Genomic DNA, 20,485 nt, shown 5'->3' with positions numbered 1-20,485 from the left:
TTCACTGACCTGACTTGCACTTCCTGAAACTCCAATTCAATTCCAATGCAATTTCCTGTAGTTGCTGTTGAATTCCAATTCCATTTCCTTGTTAGAACTGGAATTGTTGAGTTCATTCCTGAACTGACCCCAACCCTGCACAGTTGGCAAAAACGTATGACCGGTATTCTTTTCTGAAACAAGTAAGCACAGCAAAAGGAGGAAGCACAGAGGTTTGTTCCATATTTTATTTTTACTTTTTTCATTTGTACTTATTTTCACCATCTCTAATCAAAAATATATACAAAACAAAAATATGAATCAAGGGTACGGATGACATGCAAAGAAACCAATTATAACCCACCACAATTTTATATAAAACACAGTCCACTAAAGAAAATCACTTGGAACAAAAATTGCTATGATTGTCCAAACAGAAGAAACCAGCAAGAAGTTCAAAACATTTATCCAGATTGTAACATAAATTTAATAATTTAAACTTTTCTCCCAACATAAAGAAAATTGTTCTCCTACAGCAAGTATAAAAACCTGAAGCAAACCAAGAGATTAAATAGCAGTGCATGCCTGTCAGGCCTCTAAAAGAGACGCAATGGTAGCGGAATGACAAGTGGCTGAGAAAAAGTGGGATCCCTGGAAAGACCTTTGGCTGTAGCTGCAGGGCTGCTGTGCTTTCCTGAAAGAAGTTGCCCGTTTGTTTTAAATTGTTGTCACATTTCGCTTCTCCTGCCACTGCACAAACTTCCATGAACACAGGGAAGACCACAGGGGCTAAGGGTGGGGGATATAGAGTTGTGGATGCCTCCGAGTCTAAACATAACATCCCTTATGGACAAAGTGGAAGGAAATGGGTCAAGGTACATCTCAAAGGAGCCAGCAAGTCTTCTCAAGAACTGCAAGACCATCATCAATGAACCCTTCACTTCACTCCAAAATAAGGTGAGACAAGTGGAGAAAGAGGTTCATTCAGGTACTTTTCCTGAGAGGTTATTATTTTTTATTCTAAAAATGTTAGGATGATGAACTTTAATTTAAAGACATCTCAGCCCTGCTCTTATTGTCTCGCCCATCGGTTAATTGTGGTCACAAGATCTACTTATTTATCCATACTTTTTCTAACCCTCTTACAGTGTTCTAGGGCTCGTCTGATTATATTAAATCAGTTACTCACAGTTGTCAGAGACAGATTTGTTTCATATTTAATATTGTATATGATGCAATAGCCAAGTGTAATAGAACGTTTATTTTTGTTTGGAGTCGGGAGTGGCTGGGGCCTCCTTACAGCGGCCAGTCCATCAGAGGATGCACATTCTCACTCACTTACATTGGGCCAGTTTAGATGAACCAATTAACTTGGTCTCCTCATCTTTGAAATATTAGAGGAAAATTGTAAAAAAAATGGAAAAGTACCCTGTAAAAAAATAAATAAATAAAAAAGACACAAGGAGAATCTGCAAACGCCACGCTGACTCTGGCTGATTTGACCCCAGCCCCATTAGCATGAGGCCGCAGCTCTGAAACCCACTGCATCACAGTTCAGATAGAGTAATGTTTTAGAATGACTTCACTGATTAAACAGAGAGAGACCCACTTTATTTAACATGAAGGCAGGCACTATAGCACTGGTGATGCCCACACCTTCCTACAGCGATGCTTTGTTCTACAGCACATAAATGACAGAGAAATCCGAGTAGTTGAGAACTTGTCTTTGCCATATTCCCAGCAGCCAAGGAAAGAAAGACTTTCACCCCATGGTGTAAACCAATCAACCTCGTGTTAAAACCCAAATTTGATAAGATCTAAGGTGTGTGATGGTGGCCATAACTAATTAGCTGTAGCGTGCCCATAAACTCCATTCTGTGAGAATGCTTCTTCCATATTATGGAGATTCGAAAAGTGCAGGTGAAATATAAAAGGCAAATTATTCACCCAATGCTACACACACTGAATTTGCCCTACAATGTGCTCATGACGAGAAATGAAAAATACATTCAAACCTCAAGAGAACTTTGGTGAAAGTAAACCCCAAACAGAAGTTCAAAGAACACACTCAGGTTACGAATAAATGCATACGTGTAAAGTTGAAGGGAGAAACTGTTCTGCATGTGTGGCTGAATTGGCCAATGATTCCCTTTGCATTCCTGTAGTCGGCATGTTTGGACAGTGAGCCTGATGTGTGTGAATGTGGGTGTAAGTTTGCTGGTCGGGCATTCTGTTTGGCGTTGTTCCTTCCTTGCACCTGATGGCACCTCTACAGCCTCCAGAACCCTCTGACGCTGTACTCAGCAAGTGGATGGTTGGACAGATGACTAGCCACTTATTAACTGGGAAGGCGTCTCTAGTACAAAACAAAGACTTTCTGTTTTTTAATGTTGCCTTTTCACCTTGATGTCTTCAAGTACACACCCTGGTTCAAGAGGACTGTTTAAATGATACTGCATAAAGAAAGAATAAGTGTTACAAGTGAAATAAAGTATTTTTATATCTGAAGTTCATAAACAGCCTGGACTAAGCTTTTATTGGCCTACGTCAAAATAGTTTTATTTTTGACCCTCTGTTGGATTAAACTCTTCTTCCTCAGTGACATTATCATTTTGACAGTCTCCCTTTCTCTACGTCATTTCATGAAAATTCTGAGCACATCTACCAAAGGTTTGTGAACTAAAGTTTCTAGAAGAATGCTATGGGGCTCAGTGGCTAAGCAGGTTGTAGATAGATAGATAGATAGATAGATAGATAGATAGATAGACAGATAGATAGATAGATAGATACTAAAGGTAAGTAAGTATAACAGGAGAGGGCTCAAGCATTTGTTCATAGGTAATGTAGGTTTGTATGCTATGGCTTAACATTTTCTTCTAACACTCTCAACAGAACTTAAGTTTGTGATTGTAGGGCTTTTTGCCTTCCATTTTCTTAGACCTATTATTGTTCACTGTCCTCTAGGCCTTAGAGTCTAGGACCGGGGTCCTTAATCCCAGTCCTGGAGGGCCGCAGTGGCTGCAGGTTGTTTATTAGAAAACAATTCTTGCCAATAATTTAATTGTACGGCTTGTTAGTGCTTTAACTCTGCTTTAATTCTCATATCCTGGATTTTCTTCCCCTTTCTAAGGATATCATCCAAATGATTTGAAGGCTAAAATGGATGCGCAATTCTCAGTCCTTCACTTTTTTCTGTTCACTCTCCTCCTTAATGTTTAATGAAATCAAATAGTGCACGATAAATATTCACAGGTGTAAATGGTAACAAGCTAAATGGAGAGCTGCTGGTTTCTTTTGTCATTTGCATCTTGATGCTAATAAGGAGCAATTAAAAACCGAGAATACAGCTGTTTAAGACTAAAATAAGCAATAAAGGCTCAAATTCTTAACGAATGAAAGAACTAAAGTGAAGCAGAAGCGTGCTTCTTATTAAGCAACTGGGTTGGAGCAAAAACCTGCAGCCACTGCGGCCCTCCAGGCCCGTGATTGAGGACCCCTGGTCTAGGGTGTCAACATGATAATAATCTTTACCATCTCACACTAATACTCTCTTTTCTGTATTTTTTGTGGGTGGCACAGTGGTTAGCGCAGCCATTCCGGAGTCCTGCTCTGTCTCATCCCAGTCGCTGTCTGTATCGAGTTCACATATTTTCCCCGCTTTTTCACCAGAACTCCAATTTGTTCTCACAATTAAAGCACATTAAGGTTAGAATGACTGGTGATGCTAAATTGGCTTGTCATTATGGTGTACATGAGTGTGCTTGCTGGTTCCATTTACTGCCAGGACAAGCTGTTTGGTAATAAAAGGGTTTGGAAAATGACTGAAAAAATAAGGCTCTTGTGATAGTTTGCGAAACAATAATTCTACATGGCCTACGACTAGAAGGAAAATCAATATTTCTCTTCCCAATACAAGAGCAATTTAAGCTTCCAGCGGCATCCAAACACTACTTGATCTAAACCAGCTTGGTTCACTGATCTTGGGTATTTCACACTGATTCCTATGCCTTAAGTGCCCAGCAATTAGAACAGACGATCCCACTTCACGGCTCTTGTCACTGTCCTGTCTCAAGATGAACAGAATTCTCATTGGCACAGTTAGTCATTGACTCCTGGTGCTTCTTCTCTAACATCTTTGATGAATAGAGAATCATCATGCTTATTGAGCTTGAAAATTCATCGATTAGTTTTCTACCCTGCTTATCCAGGTTACAGTCTTGTTGTTGCCAGTGTCTACCTCAACACTGGATGCAGGGCAGGAGCCAGCACTGGTTAGGATGTCAGTCTACCTCAGAGAACATTCATGTCCACACTCACACAATTTAGAATGGGATGGGATGGCAGGTGGTGACTGAAATGCCTGAAGAAAAACCCACAGAGTCACGAGGAGAATTTGCCAGCGTCACACATGCAGTGAACAGGACTGATATTTGTAGCCAGGACTCGGATCCTGATCATTGCTTCTGAAACTCTGTACTTCATCCTGAATGGTATTAAAGATGGCTGACTAATTTCTCTGTCCCTGGCAACTACCTATTAAAATCTGTATGTCTTGTTCATTAGAGTAATCATTTTAACTGGTTTCACTGATTCTAGCTAATGCAATGGAAGGTTATCTTTCCAGCTGAACTGAAGTTTCAGTCATAGAGTGCCTTGTAGTAGCTCTTGACTCTGGAGGTAGCAGTACATAGTGCTCCATTACTCTGAACCATTAACCATATGTGAATCTTGGAATTCCCTCTGTTTGAATAATTACAGTACCATCTGTGGAGGACTGGTAGCAGCAGTGTCAGAGACTTTAGGAATGTGTGTGTTCCTTTGTTTCACTTGAACTTTTATTTGATCAGGTAAGACAATCTCATTTCTAGATTACTGAATTTCCAGAGAAGTTTCATTTGAAAGTTGCCCATTGTTTTGTTTTGGACAGATACAAAACATCTGGAACCAATCAAAGAAGAAAACCTACTGAGACATTTGCCTCAGAGACTATAATTCTGCTTTTTTTAAATTAGGCTATTACAATATAACTTACAATCAGTTTTAACCATCACTTCCCCAAAGACTTGTCAGTGCTTTGTACAGTTTTCTTTGGTGAAGTTTTAAAAAAGAAAGTCAAACTTGGACCTCACCAAAACCCAAAAACTTAAATTAAGTCATATGCTCTTTCCTTTGAGGCCCCGGCCAGGCTGTTAAAAACTGGAAAGACAAACTGACTGTCCCAATAACAGCAAATTAATCCAGATGGCTTACTCTGAGGATCCTGTTGTTTCTGTCATCAGTTTTTGGTATAGATCCGTTTTACCGTTCAGTCTGCAGAAGCACTGCCCTGGATTGTAGAAAGATGCTCTGCTCCCACTTGCCAGAGTCGTATCTGCAGCAGACCCCTTCCCACTGCAATATACTCTGGCTTACAGTGTCTTCACAAATGAACTTAATGACTTGAAAACCCACAGAGCTCCTTATATTGCATATGCTGTAACATCACGATACTGGAAAATGTTCTAATTAAATTCCTTCAACATTGATCTCAAAGAATACAAGCTTTTGAAAAGACCAGATTCTTCTTTTTTGCCACCGAAGTTCAAAAATGCTCTTGTGAGCACACATTGACAGAATGAGGTCCACCCAGTCCCGCCGGGCCCCAAGGACAAAGAGAAGATGCACTCTAAAGGTATTCCAGCTCCAGAGCATGGCTAAGAGCCTCCAGGTCAGCTCGGCATGATACCCTCCAGAAAGGCATATTCCTCTGTTTGGGAAGAAAAAACAAAAGTCAAATTGGAACAATAATTTAGGATACATCTCAATAAAGTGGCTTAACAGATTTATTTTAAGTAAATATATCATTTACACTATATGTATATATAAAATGCTATGCCTAAAAGTGCAACAGTGACATTTTTATGTCACCTTTTTTGTCATGCTTTAAATCAGGCTTATTTTAAAACCTTCATATACAGTATATGCTTAGTATCATTCTTTTCAGAATTTATCGAACTTTAATGTGATGTTGTTAGATTTTCAGATTCTTATTCCATTTTTAAATTGTAAACTAAAAAATATCAAGAACTTACGTCCCGTGAGACGAGACTTTGTGCCAAGAGATTTAACCACGCCTGGGGCCAGAAATAAAAGACAAAGAATAGGACAGCTGCTGTACAGACTCTTAAATGTTTGAAGTGCCACGCGAGATGCAGATCGTGTGGCAGTGGTGGTGGCGGCGGCTGCACCAGCTGATCGAGCAAAGAGGAGGTATAAGAGAAACCATTTGCTTCCTGTTTGTTTCATCACCATTTAAGAGGGGGTTTAGGAGGAGCATCTGCGTCTTCTTGGGGTGCGTTCAGCCTCCCTCTTTACAATGGGAAGTGGCTGGAGTGTAGTGCAGACCGAGGGGGTTGGCAAGCGAGCAGGGGGCGAACCCCCTAGTAATATTATAAACAAATCACCCTTTAGGCAACATTCATATTGGGCTAAACAGAGCATATGCATTTATCTAGCTTCCATACCTTTTTGGCAGCAGATTCCTCTTCAACACCATCTCCTATCACTACGTAGACCACTCGTCGTCCAAATCTCTGAGTCACACGTTCAAAACAGCTGTCTTTCCCTAGAAGGCAGGAGTGAGACATAGGGATATCATTACTTGAAACATCTTAATGAAGTATTCAGGGAGTTGATTAGTCTGCATCATCCTGTGCCAATACAGTACCTGTCTTTGTGGCACTGTAGATATTCTCAATAGGAAAAGATGAGCCTAATCCGTACAGCAGGATTTTTGAAATTGCTGGAATCAACTGAGTAGTGGTCACTAATACATTGATGCAGTTGGGCCTGAAACAAACCATATAACAAGTTAATTAAGTTGTCTATTTCTATATTTACTTGATTGGGTTTCCGCAGTCCAAACCAGCACTTTCCAATATAGTGAGTATGAGACTATCCTTGTAGCTTCAGGCATAAAGCACGAATGAACTCTGGGAAATTGCTTACTTTTTTGTTTTGCATTACTTCAGCAATCTTGCTGAACTGGCCACAGGACATGATGGTATGGATGAAGAGTCTTGTGGGTTGTTCAGATGTTGCCTTTGTCTGTCCCTCCCATTCCCGACACTAACTTGCATTACCTGGGATATGCAACAATTCATAAGTCTACATGAAGTGTTATGGTGTTGCATTTACAGTCATGATTGTGGAAGTAGCTGGTTTATTTTTTCTTTTTATTGGAATTACCATTGGCAATGTTAATCTTCATTGAGTGTGATATTTATTGAACTTTCAATAAAACGTTAATCACAAATTATTGGGAACACTCATACAATACTCATACAGAGACAATATTAAGTTACATAATATAGTATTCAAGTCTAGAAGATGTTGAAGGAAAACAGAAAACCTAGACAACTTAAATCCAAACTCTGCAAAGGAAGTGACAGTGTAGGGATTTAAATCCAGTTCTCCAGAACTATAAGACAACACTGTTAACCACTGCTCCAATTTTTTAACTGAACTGTCAAAATCATGCTAACCTAATATAAGTCATAGAAAGTAAGAGGCACTCTCTGTGTTTTCAAATGCATCTGTTCACTGTGGCTGCAAGCAACAAGTGGTCTTACCTGGAATTAATGAGAGACAAGGCTTTCAATGCATTTGTCAGCCACAGGTCGGTCAGAACTTCCATGTCTCTTCTTAACTGCAGCCACTCCTCTCTTTTTGGGCTTCCTAAGAGTCCTACCAGCCAGAGTACAAGAACGACAGATGATTAGCTTTGATGAGTTATGCAGATGCCACGTACCTTTACTTATCTATAGCATCCCATGACACTTAGACCTATAAACTAAAGGGTGGAAGGAGACTGGGACCACATATTCCCCCTAACAGTGATAGGTGGCAGCATCCCTCTGGTGGATCTCCCATGGGCACACCTACGTGGCTGCATGGGAGTTGCAGTTTTGATGTGCAATACTGCTGGGTTTCTTGCGGAGTCACCAGTGAGAATTTTGGGGAGGAGAATTCTTGGGTGCAATGCGGTGGCACGAGAAGTATTCTGGGATAAAAAATGCCTCACCCAGGTGAGCTGGAGTTGGGCATGAAGGAAGAAAAGTAAGAGAGAGAAAAGAAATTGTTTATTCTAAAGTAGCCCGTGTGAAGGTATTTCCAAAATAAATACTCATTTGAACCTGGGACCTGTCTCTGTACAATTGTGTGTGAAGTGTATAAAAAATAGAAAACTATACACAAAATTCATGGTAAATAATTTTGTTCAAATGGTGTTTCTCTTAATAGATCAGACTCAAAACTATTTGGTCAACCTCTTGATGTTCTGCTTTCATTTGCTTCAGAACTTACCTCCAACATTGTTCTTGTAGGTATTGTATATCTCCTTGACCCGTCGATATCGAAAAGCTAACTTCCTCATCCAGTCAACTCCACCGTGAACCCCTGAACCTAAGCAAAGGGTCGAACCACTTGAGGGACTCTGAAAGCCATCGGTAGCAAAATTGTAGGTGCTGAAAATACATAAAATATGTACATTATGTTTTTTCTGTGAACTATGAATATGGTGGCAGCCTGAAATTATTTTAATTGTGAAATTATATTTTAATTCTACTAAACAATAAGCACATATACATTTTTTTATTAACCAACTTAACATCTGAACTGCATAGACCACGTCAAGTCAAGTGGCTTTATTGTCATACCACTCATACACCGTATTGCAGCACACAGTGAGTGGCATGAAATAACATTCACCAGAGCCACGGTGCAACATATACATAAACACAGGACAAGTGAAGACAAGTAAAAAACTACAGTTTACTATAAATAAATAAGTAAATAAATTGATAACAGATAAGTGAGTATGTAGTAATAATTTGAAATTGATAGTGATAAATGAATAATTAATTAATTAATTAAATAAATAATAACAACAGCCAATAATAAAACACAGATGCAGAAGGTGAAAAGTAAAAAAAAAAAAAAAAAACTGTTGGGAACAAAAAATTCAACACTTCAACACAATCAGCTAAAGCATGAGGAGGAGGTTGGGAATGGGAGGGTAATCTGGATCAGCTAGGGGTATTTACAAACAGATGTATAATGTCTGAGAATGAAACATAAAATTAAGTGCTGCAAGTCTACATATAACTGGATCTTTATGTTAGGCAATTTTTGAGTCATGAGGCTAATTTCGAGCATTCAGGGGTTCTTGGTAAAAAAAACCAGTTTATATTCTGCTTCAACATGAACAAATAAGTGTCATTTGGAAGCTGCTGATTATTTTGCAGTGAACACAATTAAAGTAGCCCTCTTCACACCTAGGCACATGTACACATTCTCCAAGTGTAGCCAAGGCTAAACTGAGTTTAAACACCCTGCAGACACAAATAAGACAGTTTGTACAAGAGTTTGGAATGAGGTTCATCTGTAAGTATGCTATTTCTTAATAATAAAGTTTAGCTAATCAGTGATATGATAACCATATTGATTTTATTTATATGTCAGATGTTGGCAGCCAAATTACTGCTCATGCAGGTGTGAAGGTGGAGGTGGTCTTACTGTGGTTCTGCAAGAGTAAACTTGTATCAGTGTAGAAGCTTTTGAATACCTTACACTAAAATTACTTTGTGGTTTGCATACTTTAATTGTGGTGATCTATCACCAGCCTAAATGTCCTTCTGCTTTGCTGCTGAACAATATGACTTGTTAACATACTGTAGGTCTGTTCCTTATGCCCAAATATTTTGCTTTAAGGTGACTGAAACATTCATATTGATTATAAATGTATTCAGGTACATTTCAAGTTTGTTTTTATAACTAAGACCAAAAGTTGTACACTGGACATTGTCTGTTCTTCTGTTGTTTATTTTTGTGTTCCACATTTATTTAGACTAGATATTACTACTTCTGACCACAATCTTATTTTTATCATAATTTATTGTGCCTTTTACTTGCACTTCCTGCACAGATATAAAAACCTAAATGCTTTCATCTTTTCTAATATATCTGCTTATTAAATGACCTGCCCCTTAGTATTACACATCATTTGCTTAGCACACTAGCATATTACTTCTTTGAAGTTTAATGGTGAAATGACTGAGATGATTCTTATTATCACACCAAATAAGAAACGTGAAAATTTCATATTATTTATCTGTTCTAGGTTAGATTACAACTTCATGTACAGAAGTGAAAAATCTTGCTATTCTTCATTTTCTTTTGAAACTCGTATAAATAGCACCACTAAGACACACAGCGGGGCTGATAATCTCATCCATGCTATTGACCCTTCTCACTCGAGCTACTGTAAAGACAATCATTTGGTGTTTCAGCCCAGGAATTTGCAACTCTTTCCCACAGCACACATTACATCATCACTACAACTCCTCCTGTCACCAGTTAAATTCTGCATACAGCACAAAATTCTTTTACACATTTTTAGTTCCTTATTTTGCATCGACATTTACATCTCACTTAGCACACAGTCTCATCTTTCTCTGTCTTGCTTTTCTCTTCACTCCATGGGTGACCAAGAATTTGTGTTGGTTGTCCAAAACATTGAAACACAATAGCTTTTAGCTTACATGAATGTACAACTTTGATTTTTTTTAGGGAAAATTTAAAACTTTAAGCAAGTATTTACATTGTTGCAACTGTGATTTTTTTCCATTACATTTTCATGGTATTGTTACATATATCATGGTGGTGCAGTGGGTAGCGCTGCTGCCTCGCAGTTAGGAGACCTGGGTTCGCTTCCCGGGTCCTCCCTGCGTGGAGTTTGCATGTTCTCCCCGTGTCTGCGTGGGTTTCCTCCCACAGTCCAAAGACATGCAGGTTAGGTGCATTGGCGATTCTAAATTGTCCCTGGTGTGTGTGTGTGTGCCCTGTGGTGAGCTGGCGCGCTGGGATTGGCTCCAGCAGACCCCCGTGACCCTGTAGTTAGGATATAGCAGGTTGGCTAATAGATGGATGGATGGATGTTACATATATTTCTATATTTGTTGCATGGCATTCATATTTACATCTGTGTCTTTTTGCTTAGTGCCTTGTTTTATTCTTTAATTACATTTCTTCCTTGAATACACTGAAAAATACTTTAAAACAAAATGTATTATTAGTACTATTATTATATTTTTTTTTGGAATGTGGTGGGAAGTACTACATAGACAAAGGGACAACATGAAGACCCCATGCAAAAAGTTATCAAACATGGTTTAATACAGTTCCATAGAGACAGGAACACTAACTGTTAGGTCAAAATGATGGATGGAAAAATAAACTAAGATGTTAAAAAATTAGAAAGATAAAACAAAAGAATTTGAACAAAGAGAGACAATATTCTGAGTAGAATAGTGGCAGAAATATTAAGTGGAAAACCTGTTTAAGTTTATAGACGAAGAAAGTTATTATGAACTTGTAAACTTTTCTGCATACATTTATTATATCACTTCATCCATCACAGTCCTAGAACCCATACCATCCAAACAAAGACACAAGTAAAGATATAATCTTCTGTTCCTTTGCTCATCTGTCTTACCTTAAATCTTGGCCATTATCATCTGATGCTACATCATCAATGTGAACTTGATCACATTCCTAGAAAATAAAAAGAAACAAAACAAGAAAGATCAGAAAAGTTCAATTTTAGAAACTTAGCTCAAAAGGTCATTTATAATGAAATACAACAGCATATTGCATTCATAGAAGTCATCCTAGGTCTGGTGAGCACCTTGAATTGAAGCAGCTAAACAAAAATATCGAGTTCTGTCAAAAGTATTTTGCTACAGAGACTTTAGGGAATATTTCAGCTAACAAGCCATAGCTATAGCAGCCCTGAATTGGAATGGTTTGAAAATAAATGAATAGTAAAAAATAAAATTCCACTGATTGCACTCAAAAAGTATGTGTTCTCTTTAAATGTTCTGATTCTTTGTGCATGTTTGACAATAACCGTTTTCAACAATTTATCAAAGTCCTTGTAAAGTGATAAAATGAAGCTAAATGATCAATTATCACAAAATATTACATAATAAAACACCAAGGTCTGTGTGTCCAGTCCCTCTGAGCAATCTGATTGCTCAGTTTGTCTTTAGTGATGCGACAGAAGAGAAGTAAGCTTTCCCGTCTCATGTCTTTCCGTAATATTAAGATTATTAACTCAAGACTCTCTTTCCTCTAGTATTGATTCCCTTATGGACATTCATAATTTATCCACTCCTGAAGAACTGGTCTCACATTATAACACTGGACTTAATGGTATTCTTAACTCTATCACTCCATTAAAAACTAGATCTGTTTCTTTCTCCTTTTGTTCTCCCTGGTTCACACCTGAACTTTAGCTTTTGAAAGCCAAAGGCCGGCAACTTGAACGGTTATATAAAAAAACTGGACTCTTTGTTCACAAAGAGATGTACAAAAACCATATACTTTATTACAAGGACTGTACTGCCCAAACTAAATCTATTATATTCTCATTATTTTTTCCAATGAAGGCAACACCAAGTCATTGCTTTCACTACTTAACAATATCACACAAACCCCGGATTCTTTACCTTCTCACCTTTACTCAACTGAATTTTGCAATTCCCATATGTCCTTTTTTAATGAAAAAATCCAAAAGATTTACCAGTCTCTCGGTACGGATTCCTCCAGTACTTCATTTGAATTTCACCCACCAACTCACTCATTTTCCTCTTTTTAGCTTTCTACTTTCTCAGAAATCTCAGATCTTGTCTGTAAATCTAAGCCATCCACCTGTCAACTGGACCCCCTCCCTACAGTTCTGGTCAAAGCCTGCCTCCCCTCTCTGGTCCCTCTTATCTCTGCTATAATCCACTCTTCTCACACTACTGGTACTGTTCCTTCATCTTTTAAAACTGCTGTAATAACCCCAAAACTGAAAAAACCTGGTGCCGATCCGACTAATTTCAGTAATTTTCGTCCTATTTCTAATCTACCCTTCATTTTCAAGATTCTTGAAAAAATAGTGGCTATTCAACTTCATTCTCATTTATCTCAAAATAATCTGTATGAACAGTTCCAGTCTGGTTTTCGTCCCCTCCACAGTACAGAAACAGAACTTATTACTAACGACCTCCTTATGGCAGCTGATTCTGGTTTAATTACTATTCTCATCCTTCTTGATCTGAGTGCAGCCTTTGACACTATTTGTCACACTACTCTTCTCAATAGATTATCTTCGATTGGCATTACCCTCACTTCACTAGATTGGTTCAGATCCTACCTCTCAGGCCGCACTCAGTTTGTTCAGCTTAAAACTTTCACATCCCAACCCACTGCTGTTACTTCAGGTGGACTCTGTCCTGGGGCCCCTCCTTTTCATTATTTACCTCCTTCCCCTTGGATCTTTTGTAAATATAACATTAACTTCCACTGTTATGCTGATGACACCCAGCTCTATCTCACTAGTAAACTGACTGTTTCCTTTCCACCCTCCTCACTTATTGATCGCATAGCAGAAATCAAATCCTGGTTTTCTTCAAATTTTCTTAAATTAAATAGTGACAAAACTGAGGTTCTCCTCATTGGTACAAAATCAACATTATCCAAAACTGATCATTTTTCATTTGTTATTGATAATTCCTCTGTCTCCCCTTCCCCACAGGTTAAGAGTCTGGGTGTCATCCTTGACAGTACTTTAAACTTTCAGTCCCACATCAATAACATCTCCCAGTCTGCATATTTCCACTTGCGTAACATTAATCGTATTTGCCCCTCCCTCACTCCCCACACCACTGCTATCCTTGTTCACAGCCTTGTCACTTCTCGTCTGGATTATTGCAATTCCTTTTCTTTGGTCTTTCTCACAAATCTCTTTATAAGCTTCAAATGGTCCAGAATTCAGCTGCCTGCAGTATTACTAGAACCTTATCTATTCACCTTATCACTCCTCTTTTGCAGCAGCTTAATTGGCTTACAGTTCAGTTCCGAATTCAATTCAAAATTCTCCTACTAACTTTTAAGGCTATCCACAACCTCGCCCCTCCATATCTGTCTGACCTCCTCCATGTTGCCATTCCCTCCCGTACCCTTAGATCCTCTTCCTCCATCCACTTACCTGTCCCCTTCGTCCGTCTTACCACTACCATCTGAGCTTAGAAATATTGAATCATTTTCACTTTTCAAATCTAAACTTAAAACTCATTTGTTTAAGACTGCTTATTCTCTTTGATTACAATTGCTCTGTCTGATTTTAACTTTTGTATTTTACTTTTGTTTATAATCTGTGTTTTTGTCTATTATTCAGTGTCCTTGAGTGTTTAGAAAGGTGCCTACAAATAAATAAAATGTATCATTATTATTAAGTGTGAGTGGGATACACACAAGAAGGAGTAAAGGTGCATGCTAAGAGAGTTGCTTTTGAAAACGGCAAGTATAAAACAGGACAGGAGGTGCGAAAGGCACCTCAGAAATAATGACTGTGAAGCAGCCTTTACGGGAACGCACCTGAGAGAGAGAGCACTGGTTATAAGACTTTCACACTCACGCAAATACACAGGACAAGAAATAGCAAATATTTGTTATTATTCTATTACCTGTCTTTGATGGGTGCTGTGGTTGGAATTTTATATTTATGCAATTCACTTCTTAAACATATTATAATGCTGTAAGAAAGTAAGCACACACTCTAAAAAGTATCTTTTAACATACTGTACATGAACATGTGGAAATCTCATTCAAACCTTAATGTTACTAATAGATTAAGGTGACCTAATGTCACCCATAAAACCATGGAGCAGTGGTTAGCACTATTGCCACATACTGCAGCTCCAGGGTGCCCAGCCCATGTATCATCTGCCTGGAGGCTGCAGATTATCCCAGCATCTACATGGGGTTTCTCTGAGTACAGTGATCCCTCGCTATATCGCGCTTCGCCTTTCGCGGCTTCACTCCATCGCGGATTTTATATGTAAGCATATTTAAATATATATCGCGGATTTTTTGCTGGTTCGCGGATTTCTGAGGACAATGGGTCTTTTAATTTCTGGTACATGCTTCCTCAGTTGGTTTGCCCAGTTGATTTTATACAAGGGACGCTATTGGCAGATGGCTGAGAAGCTAGATTGCTTACTTTTCTCTCTCTCTTGCGCTGACTTTCACTGATCCTGACGTATGGGGATTAAGCAGGGGGGCTGTTCGCACACCTAGACGATACGGACGCTCGTCTAAAAATGCTGAAAGATTATCTTCACGTTGCTATCTTTTGTGCAGCTGCTTCCTGAAACGACATGCTGCACGGTGCTTCGCATACTTAAAAGCTCGAAGGGCACGTATTGATTTTTGACTGAAAAACAAACTCTCTCTCTCTCTCTCTCTCCCTGCTCCTGACGGAGGGAGTGTGAGCTGCCGCCTTCAACAGCTTTGTGCCGCGGTGCTTCGCATACTTAAAAGCCAAACAGCCCTATTGATTTGTTTGCTAGAGATTATTTTCTCTATCTATGTGACATTCTGTGCTCCTGACACGCAATCCTTTGAAGAGGAAGATATGTTTGCATTCTTTTAATTGTGAGACAGAACTGTCATCTCTGTCTTGTCATGGAGCACAGTTTAAACTTTTGAAAAAGAGACAAATGTTTGTTTGCAGTGTTTGAATAACGTTCCTGTCTCTCTACAACCTCCTGTGTTTCTGCGCAAATCTGTGACCCAAGCATGACAATATAAAAATAACCATATAAACATATGGTTTCTACTTCGCGGATTTTCTTATTTCGCGGGTGGCTCTGGAACGCAACCCCCGCGATGGAGGAGGGATTACTGTATACCAATTTCTTCCTCTACCTAAAGATGTACTGATTAGATTAATTGTGCGAGTGTTTGATGCAATAAACTAGTATCCCTTCATGGGCCTTACACCTAATGTTGCTGAGATTAGATTCAACCCCTTGCAAAATTTAAGAGGATTACAAAATGAATGGATGCTTAATTTAACAATTAATGTACTTTATAAGTATTCATTGAGCACAAATCAAATTAAAAGCAATTTCCTGTGGTTATATCAACCTTTACAGTTGGTATGTTGCCATTTTTGACACCAAACATCATGTTCCAAGTATGTTAACGTACTAGTTAGTAGATGTAACCTTTCTCCTTACTGTGCAGAGATTTAACCAAAGTCTACACTTTGTCTAGGAGCAATCAGGCCAGGCAGGCTTCTGTGCACCACTCTCTCCATTTGGTTATTTCTTTTTAGCTTCAATAAATTACAGAGTTCTGTGGTTGCAGCCAGGGGCACGCCAGGACGATAAAGAGTGAAAGAAAAAAGAAACTCCAGCATACAGTATGTAATGAAATAGTTTTACTATAAATAGAACCTATTCTGCATGTCACTCGAACAAGTACACCTGCTTGCAAACAATAGATTTCCTGTCAATCACTTGTACAGTGCGCTGTTTTGAAAAGGGCATTTTTTTTGTTGGAGACAAATGAAGGAATCTGTTGACAGTTTTATTTATGCTATAACCATGTTATTTTGTTTATTATTGTCATTTTTGCTTTGTTAGTCTAATGGTTGTCATGGCTTACAGGGACGCAGCCATGTTGTTCTCTTTTGCAAGTTGGGTTCCTAACATGTGAGGTGACACTGTGACAATACAGCAGATCACCTCATGCCACTGTGACTCTTCAAGATGGAGGCATCCATTTTAGTTTATCTTATTCTTGGATCAAAGAACTATATAAAAATCTTTTTTTATAAATTTTTATAAAAACAAAATTATGTTAAGATAACTCTTGTTAGTATAGGTTTTGACCTTTTTTCACATTTATCTACAGGCTATGATTTTTAGATGCCCCTTTTGTTTTTTGCCAGGATTGTAACTCACACCTGCTTTCAGACTACGGCTTGTCACCTCCCTTTAGACTTTTCTGGTCATTATTTTTCACAATGAGAGGACACATCACTGTGTACACAACAGCTATGCATAGAGCGCAAGAAGGTACTAACAGCATAGCTCCCTCTTTCTTATAAAAAAGTCAGAATTACAAAGCCAAGTGGGATATATATATATTTAAGCAATGTAATGGTGGAGGCATTACATGTCTCAAAAGAAGAAAGAAACAGGAGCATCATCTTCCAGCGCATGTTTTTCTTGCCTACTATAAACGAACTCAACTAATGCCAGCAGCACATTACACAATTTCTAGTCTGAGAGCAAGTCAGACTGCAATTGCCTGACAATGTTAAATGCCATGACTAGCAATTCCAAGGGAGCACAAATTTACATGACTTCATGACAACTTTTCAGAACATTTTTACTTTTCCAAAATACAGGTCATATACTTGCTGTCTGACAAAAGCTTGCTGCATTTTAACAGGTTGTATACTTGTTGCCTGATGACACCTGCAACTGGAATGAATGCTTTCCAAGTACGATGAGTTTAGCTGCAATCTCAGTCCTTTACAATAAACAGAAGACATCAGGCAAATTATCTATTTGCACAGTCAATAACATGAGCCTTCATTCTTTTCTTGCAGCTGCATTTTAATCATTGTAATTCCACATGTAAACTAATTTGATATCAGCTCCTGCACACACACAAGCCCATCCCCATGACTTAAGACAAACCTGGGGCAAGTGGCAGACCACTAGAGCTAGGTCTTGGGGAAGTCAAACTACATGACTGGCATTCAAAAGAGCACTCTGCCACTGCCTCAACGTGCTAAGATTACGTAAATAAAGACTACAACTGAAAATCACTAGAAAGGCTGAGTAATGTGACGGGGACTTGACTTGGTGTTAAAAACAATCATTTGTGATTTTACATCTCACCTACTCACAGATGGTAAAGTACAAAACTCTGTAACACTTTCATTAACTTGGTAATTCCTCTGCTGCTTAGTAATAAAATGAGAGAAGGGGCATCAAAAAATTGATTTAATTTTTTGAGGAAAGTCATGTTGTTTATAGTATAAGAGATGCGAAGATTTGCAATATTTTGTTACTGTAAACCTAAACACTCAAAGCTAAAATTCAGATTGCATTTAGACAGTCATAAAATCATTGTTTATTGTTACGTATTGTCACAAGTGGCTGGGGGGGCGAACTGGCCGGGACACTCCAGAGGAGGGCTTACGCCTCTCCCAGACCACGTGGGGGCGACCGCCCTGGTGGCTATGGGAACCACGGGTACAGAACTTTGAAACTCAACCCTATAGGGGCATGTGGTCACCGCCTGGGGGTACCCCAATGCCTATGTAGCCCTGGACCTCAGCACTTCCGCCACACCCGGAAGTCCTGGGGGGGTAAGAGGATCGGGGACACCCGGAGTGCTTCCGGGTGCGCAGCCAGCACTTCCGCCACACTGGGGAGTGACGGCGGAAGATTGTCGGGACGCACCTGGAGCACATCCGGGTGATTATAAAAGGGGCTGCCTCCCTCCGTTCGTTGGCTGGAGTCGGGAGGTCGAGAGACGAGGTCTTGGAGGAGGCAAGGAGGCGGCCTGAATAGAAAGAGGCATATTGCGTTGTTGGCCTGGACTTTTGGGGACTTTGGGGTTGTGCTGCACTATTGTAAATATGAGTATGGAGAATAAACGTGTTTTGGGTGATTTAAACGTGTCCGCCTGTTTGTGTCCGGGCCGAGCTCCACAATATGTAGATAACATTTGTTATAGAATGTGTTGATGTTTAACAACTTGTTCATCTATTAAAAGAGAAGAGTCTCCCTCACTGTGTTATAAGAAACCTCTCTTTTGGAAAGGGGACTACTATAAACTATAGCCTTATTTATAGAGATTCAATAACAGTTACTATGCTGGTTACTACCACAATGGAAAGTGAGCACACTCACATTATTTAAGATGGTGGCGTGTTAACACCAATGCCGAGCTTTAGATAAAAATTAAAACAAAACAGACTTTGTGCAAACTCACAAATTTAATGAGGAAAAGTATCATTAGGCACCACTTTACTTTGGGATTCAATTTTGATTTTCTGGCTTTCTTTTTGAATTTTGAAGATTGGTATTTTGATTTTCACACAGTATTACTTCATAAGTAATATCTCATTTAGCTCCTAATAACTACCTTTTGCTCAACTTCTGATCACAAACATACTCTTTCTTCCTTTGGCACTGAATACTTTTGTTTTATCCTGGTCACAACACATACACAGTTCAGACAATACATATATATCACAGGTCACATGCTGCATGTATCACATGCCTAGCAACCACACAACACCCTAGTTACCAAACACACAGAATGCAAAAAATAGTTACAAAATGGTACCAACAATGACATCCATGTAATATTTAATGATAGAAATAATGTATTTGTAATTGAACAAAAATGAAGTATTATTTACACCAATCAGATAGCTGCTATACTTTTTACAGTATAGAGAATTTTGGTTCTTGAAGTCTCATTTCTTGTTCAGTGCTTTGAACAAATCATGAGAGCTGACCACTTGCAGCCCAGCCAATGGCACTTGTTTCTTTAGCGTGTGAATTAGGGCGCTGTATAGCGCCCGACCCAGCACAGACTCAGACTGAGGCACGTGTAAAACACAAAGGACTTTTATTTTTCCTCACCTGTGGGGTATGTCATCCTTGTGAACCCCACAGGCAATACACAGTCCCAAAGCACTTAAATCACACAACAAACACTCTTCTGGCACCACCACTCCTCCCGTCTAGCTTCGTCCTCCACCTCCCGACTCTGGCTCCTGACTGGTGGTTGCTGGCCCTTTTTATAGCCCACCCGGAAGTGCTCCAGGTGCTTGATCACATGCTTCTGATTGCACTTCCGGGAAGGGCTGTAGAGTTGTCCAGGCCGGCTCAGGGACCCATGCAGCAACCCCTGGCGGCCACCCCAGATCCCAACAGGGGTGTGGAGAACTCCATCTCCCATGGAGTCCTGCGGGAAACTGAGGCACCATCGTCAGCCAGTGAGGCTGCCACCAAGTGTCCCGGGGGAGGTATTGAGACGCCCATGGTTGCTCCCCCGAAACATATGTAGAAGGGGCGTCCCAACCGGCCCGCCACAAGCTAATGAAGTTTGATATCTGCTATGCGGCTTCATACATTTGGGATGGGTAAAAAAAAAGCCGTGATATGCTATAACAGCAAAGAAACGGTCTTTCTTGATCTTACTTTATTTAAAATTTTCAGTTCCTCTTTAGGAAATTGGTATTTGGCCTAATAAAACCAACAGATATAACTGTTTGAGCTTTAGATACTGAGTCATGTAGAGAACTTGATGAAAACCAGATGTATAGTTGGTAGAGGACTAGCCACAAGACATCGAGCAAGGAGAGAATCGAAAACTTTATAAAGATATGTGTAACTACGGGAACCTGTTATTTACTTGACTTTCTATTTCTTTCCATAATACAGCACTACATTTGCTGGGATTAATGTTAAAGCCTGCTTATCAGATGAGAAAGGGGTCTGTCGGCTCAACAATATGCTTGTGCAAAGCGACAGACAAGCTGGGTCCTGTCCTCATTGTGTAGCACATTACATCCACACCACCTTAGGCAATGCTGAAA

At 39.4% G+C, this 20,485-nt stretch overlaps 1 protein-coding gene and 1 long non-coding RNA gene across 3 annotated transcripts in view; both read right to left on the bottom strand.

The window, feature by feature from the left end:
• Window positions 1-213: 213 nt before the first annotated feature.
• LOC127529404 (uncharacterized) lies at window positions 214-1,039 on the bottom strand. The gene is made up of 2 exons (XR_007936087.1): window positions 819-1,039; window positions 214-768 (listed from the first exon to the last, which is right to left on the bottom strand). It is a non-coding gene; the product is annotated as an uncharacterized LOC127529404 (long non-coding RNA).
• A 3,753-nt stretch (window positions 1,040-4,792) lies between these two features.
• Window positions 4,793-20,485, bottom strand: part of eya2 (EYA transcriptional coactivator and phosphatase 2) — a 184,593-nt gene continuing 168,900 nt past the window's right edge. For both annotated transcript variants that reach the window (XM_028811847.2, XM_051932834.1), the window contains 6 exons: window positions 11,513-11,571; window positions 8,323-8,483; window positions 7,590-7,704; window positions 6,686-6,807; window positions 6,483-6,583; window positions 4,793-5,725 (listed from right to left, as the gene is read on the bottom strand). In XM_028811847.2, the coding sequence (XP_028667680.1) occupies window positions 5,645-5,725; window positions 6,483-6,583; window positions 6,686-6,807; window positions 7,590-7,704; window positions 8,323-8,483; window positions 11,513-11,571 (639 nt within the window). In that variant the 3' untranslated portion in view covers window positions 4,793-5,644. The remainder of the gene's footprint in view (window positions 5,726-6,482; window positions 6,584-6,685; window positions 6,808-7,589; window positions 7,705-8,322; window positions 8,484-11,512; window positions 11,572-20,485) is intronic.

This window comes from Erpetoichthys calabaricus, chromosome 10 (genome assembly GCF_900747795.2).
Source record: "Erpetoichthys calabaricus chromosome 10, fErpCal1.3, whole genome shotgun sequence".
NCBI lineage: Eukaryota > Metazoa > Chordata > Cladistia > Polypteriformes > Polypteridae > Erpetoichthys > Erpetoichthys calabaricus.
Note: the sequence above shows the minus strand (reverse complement) of the source record. Positions and strands in the feature narration are given on the sequence as shown.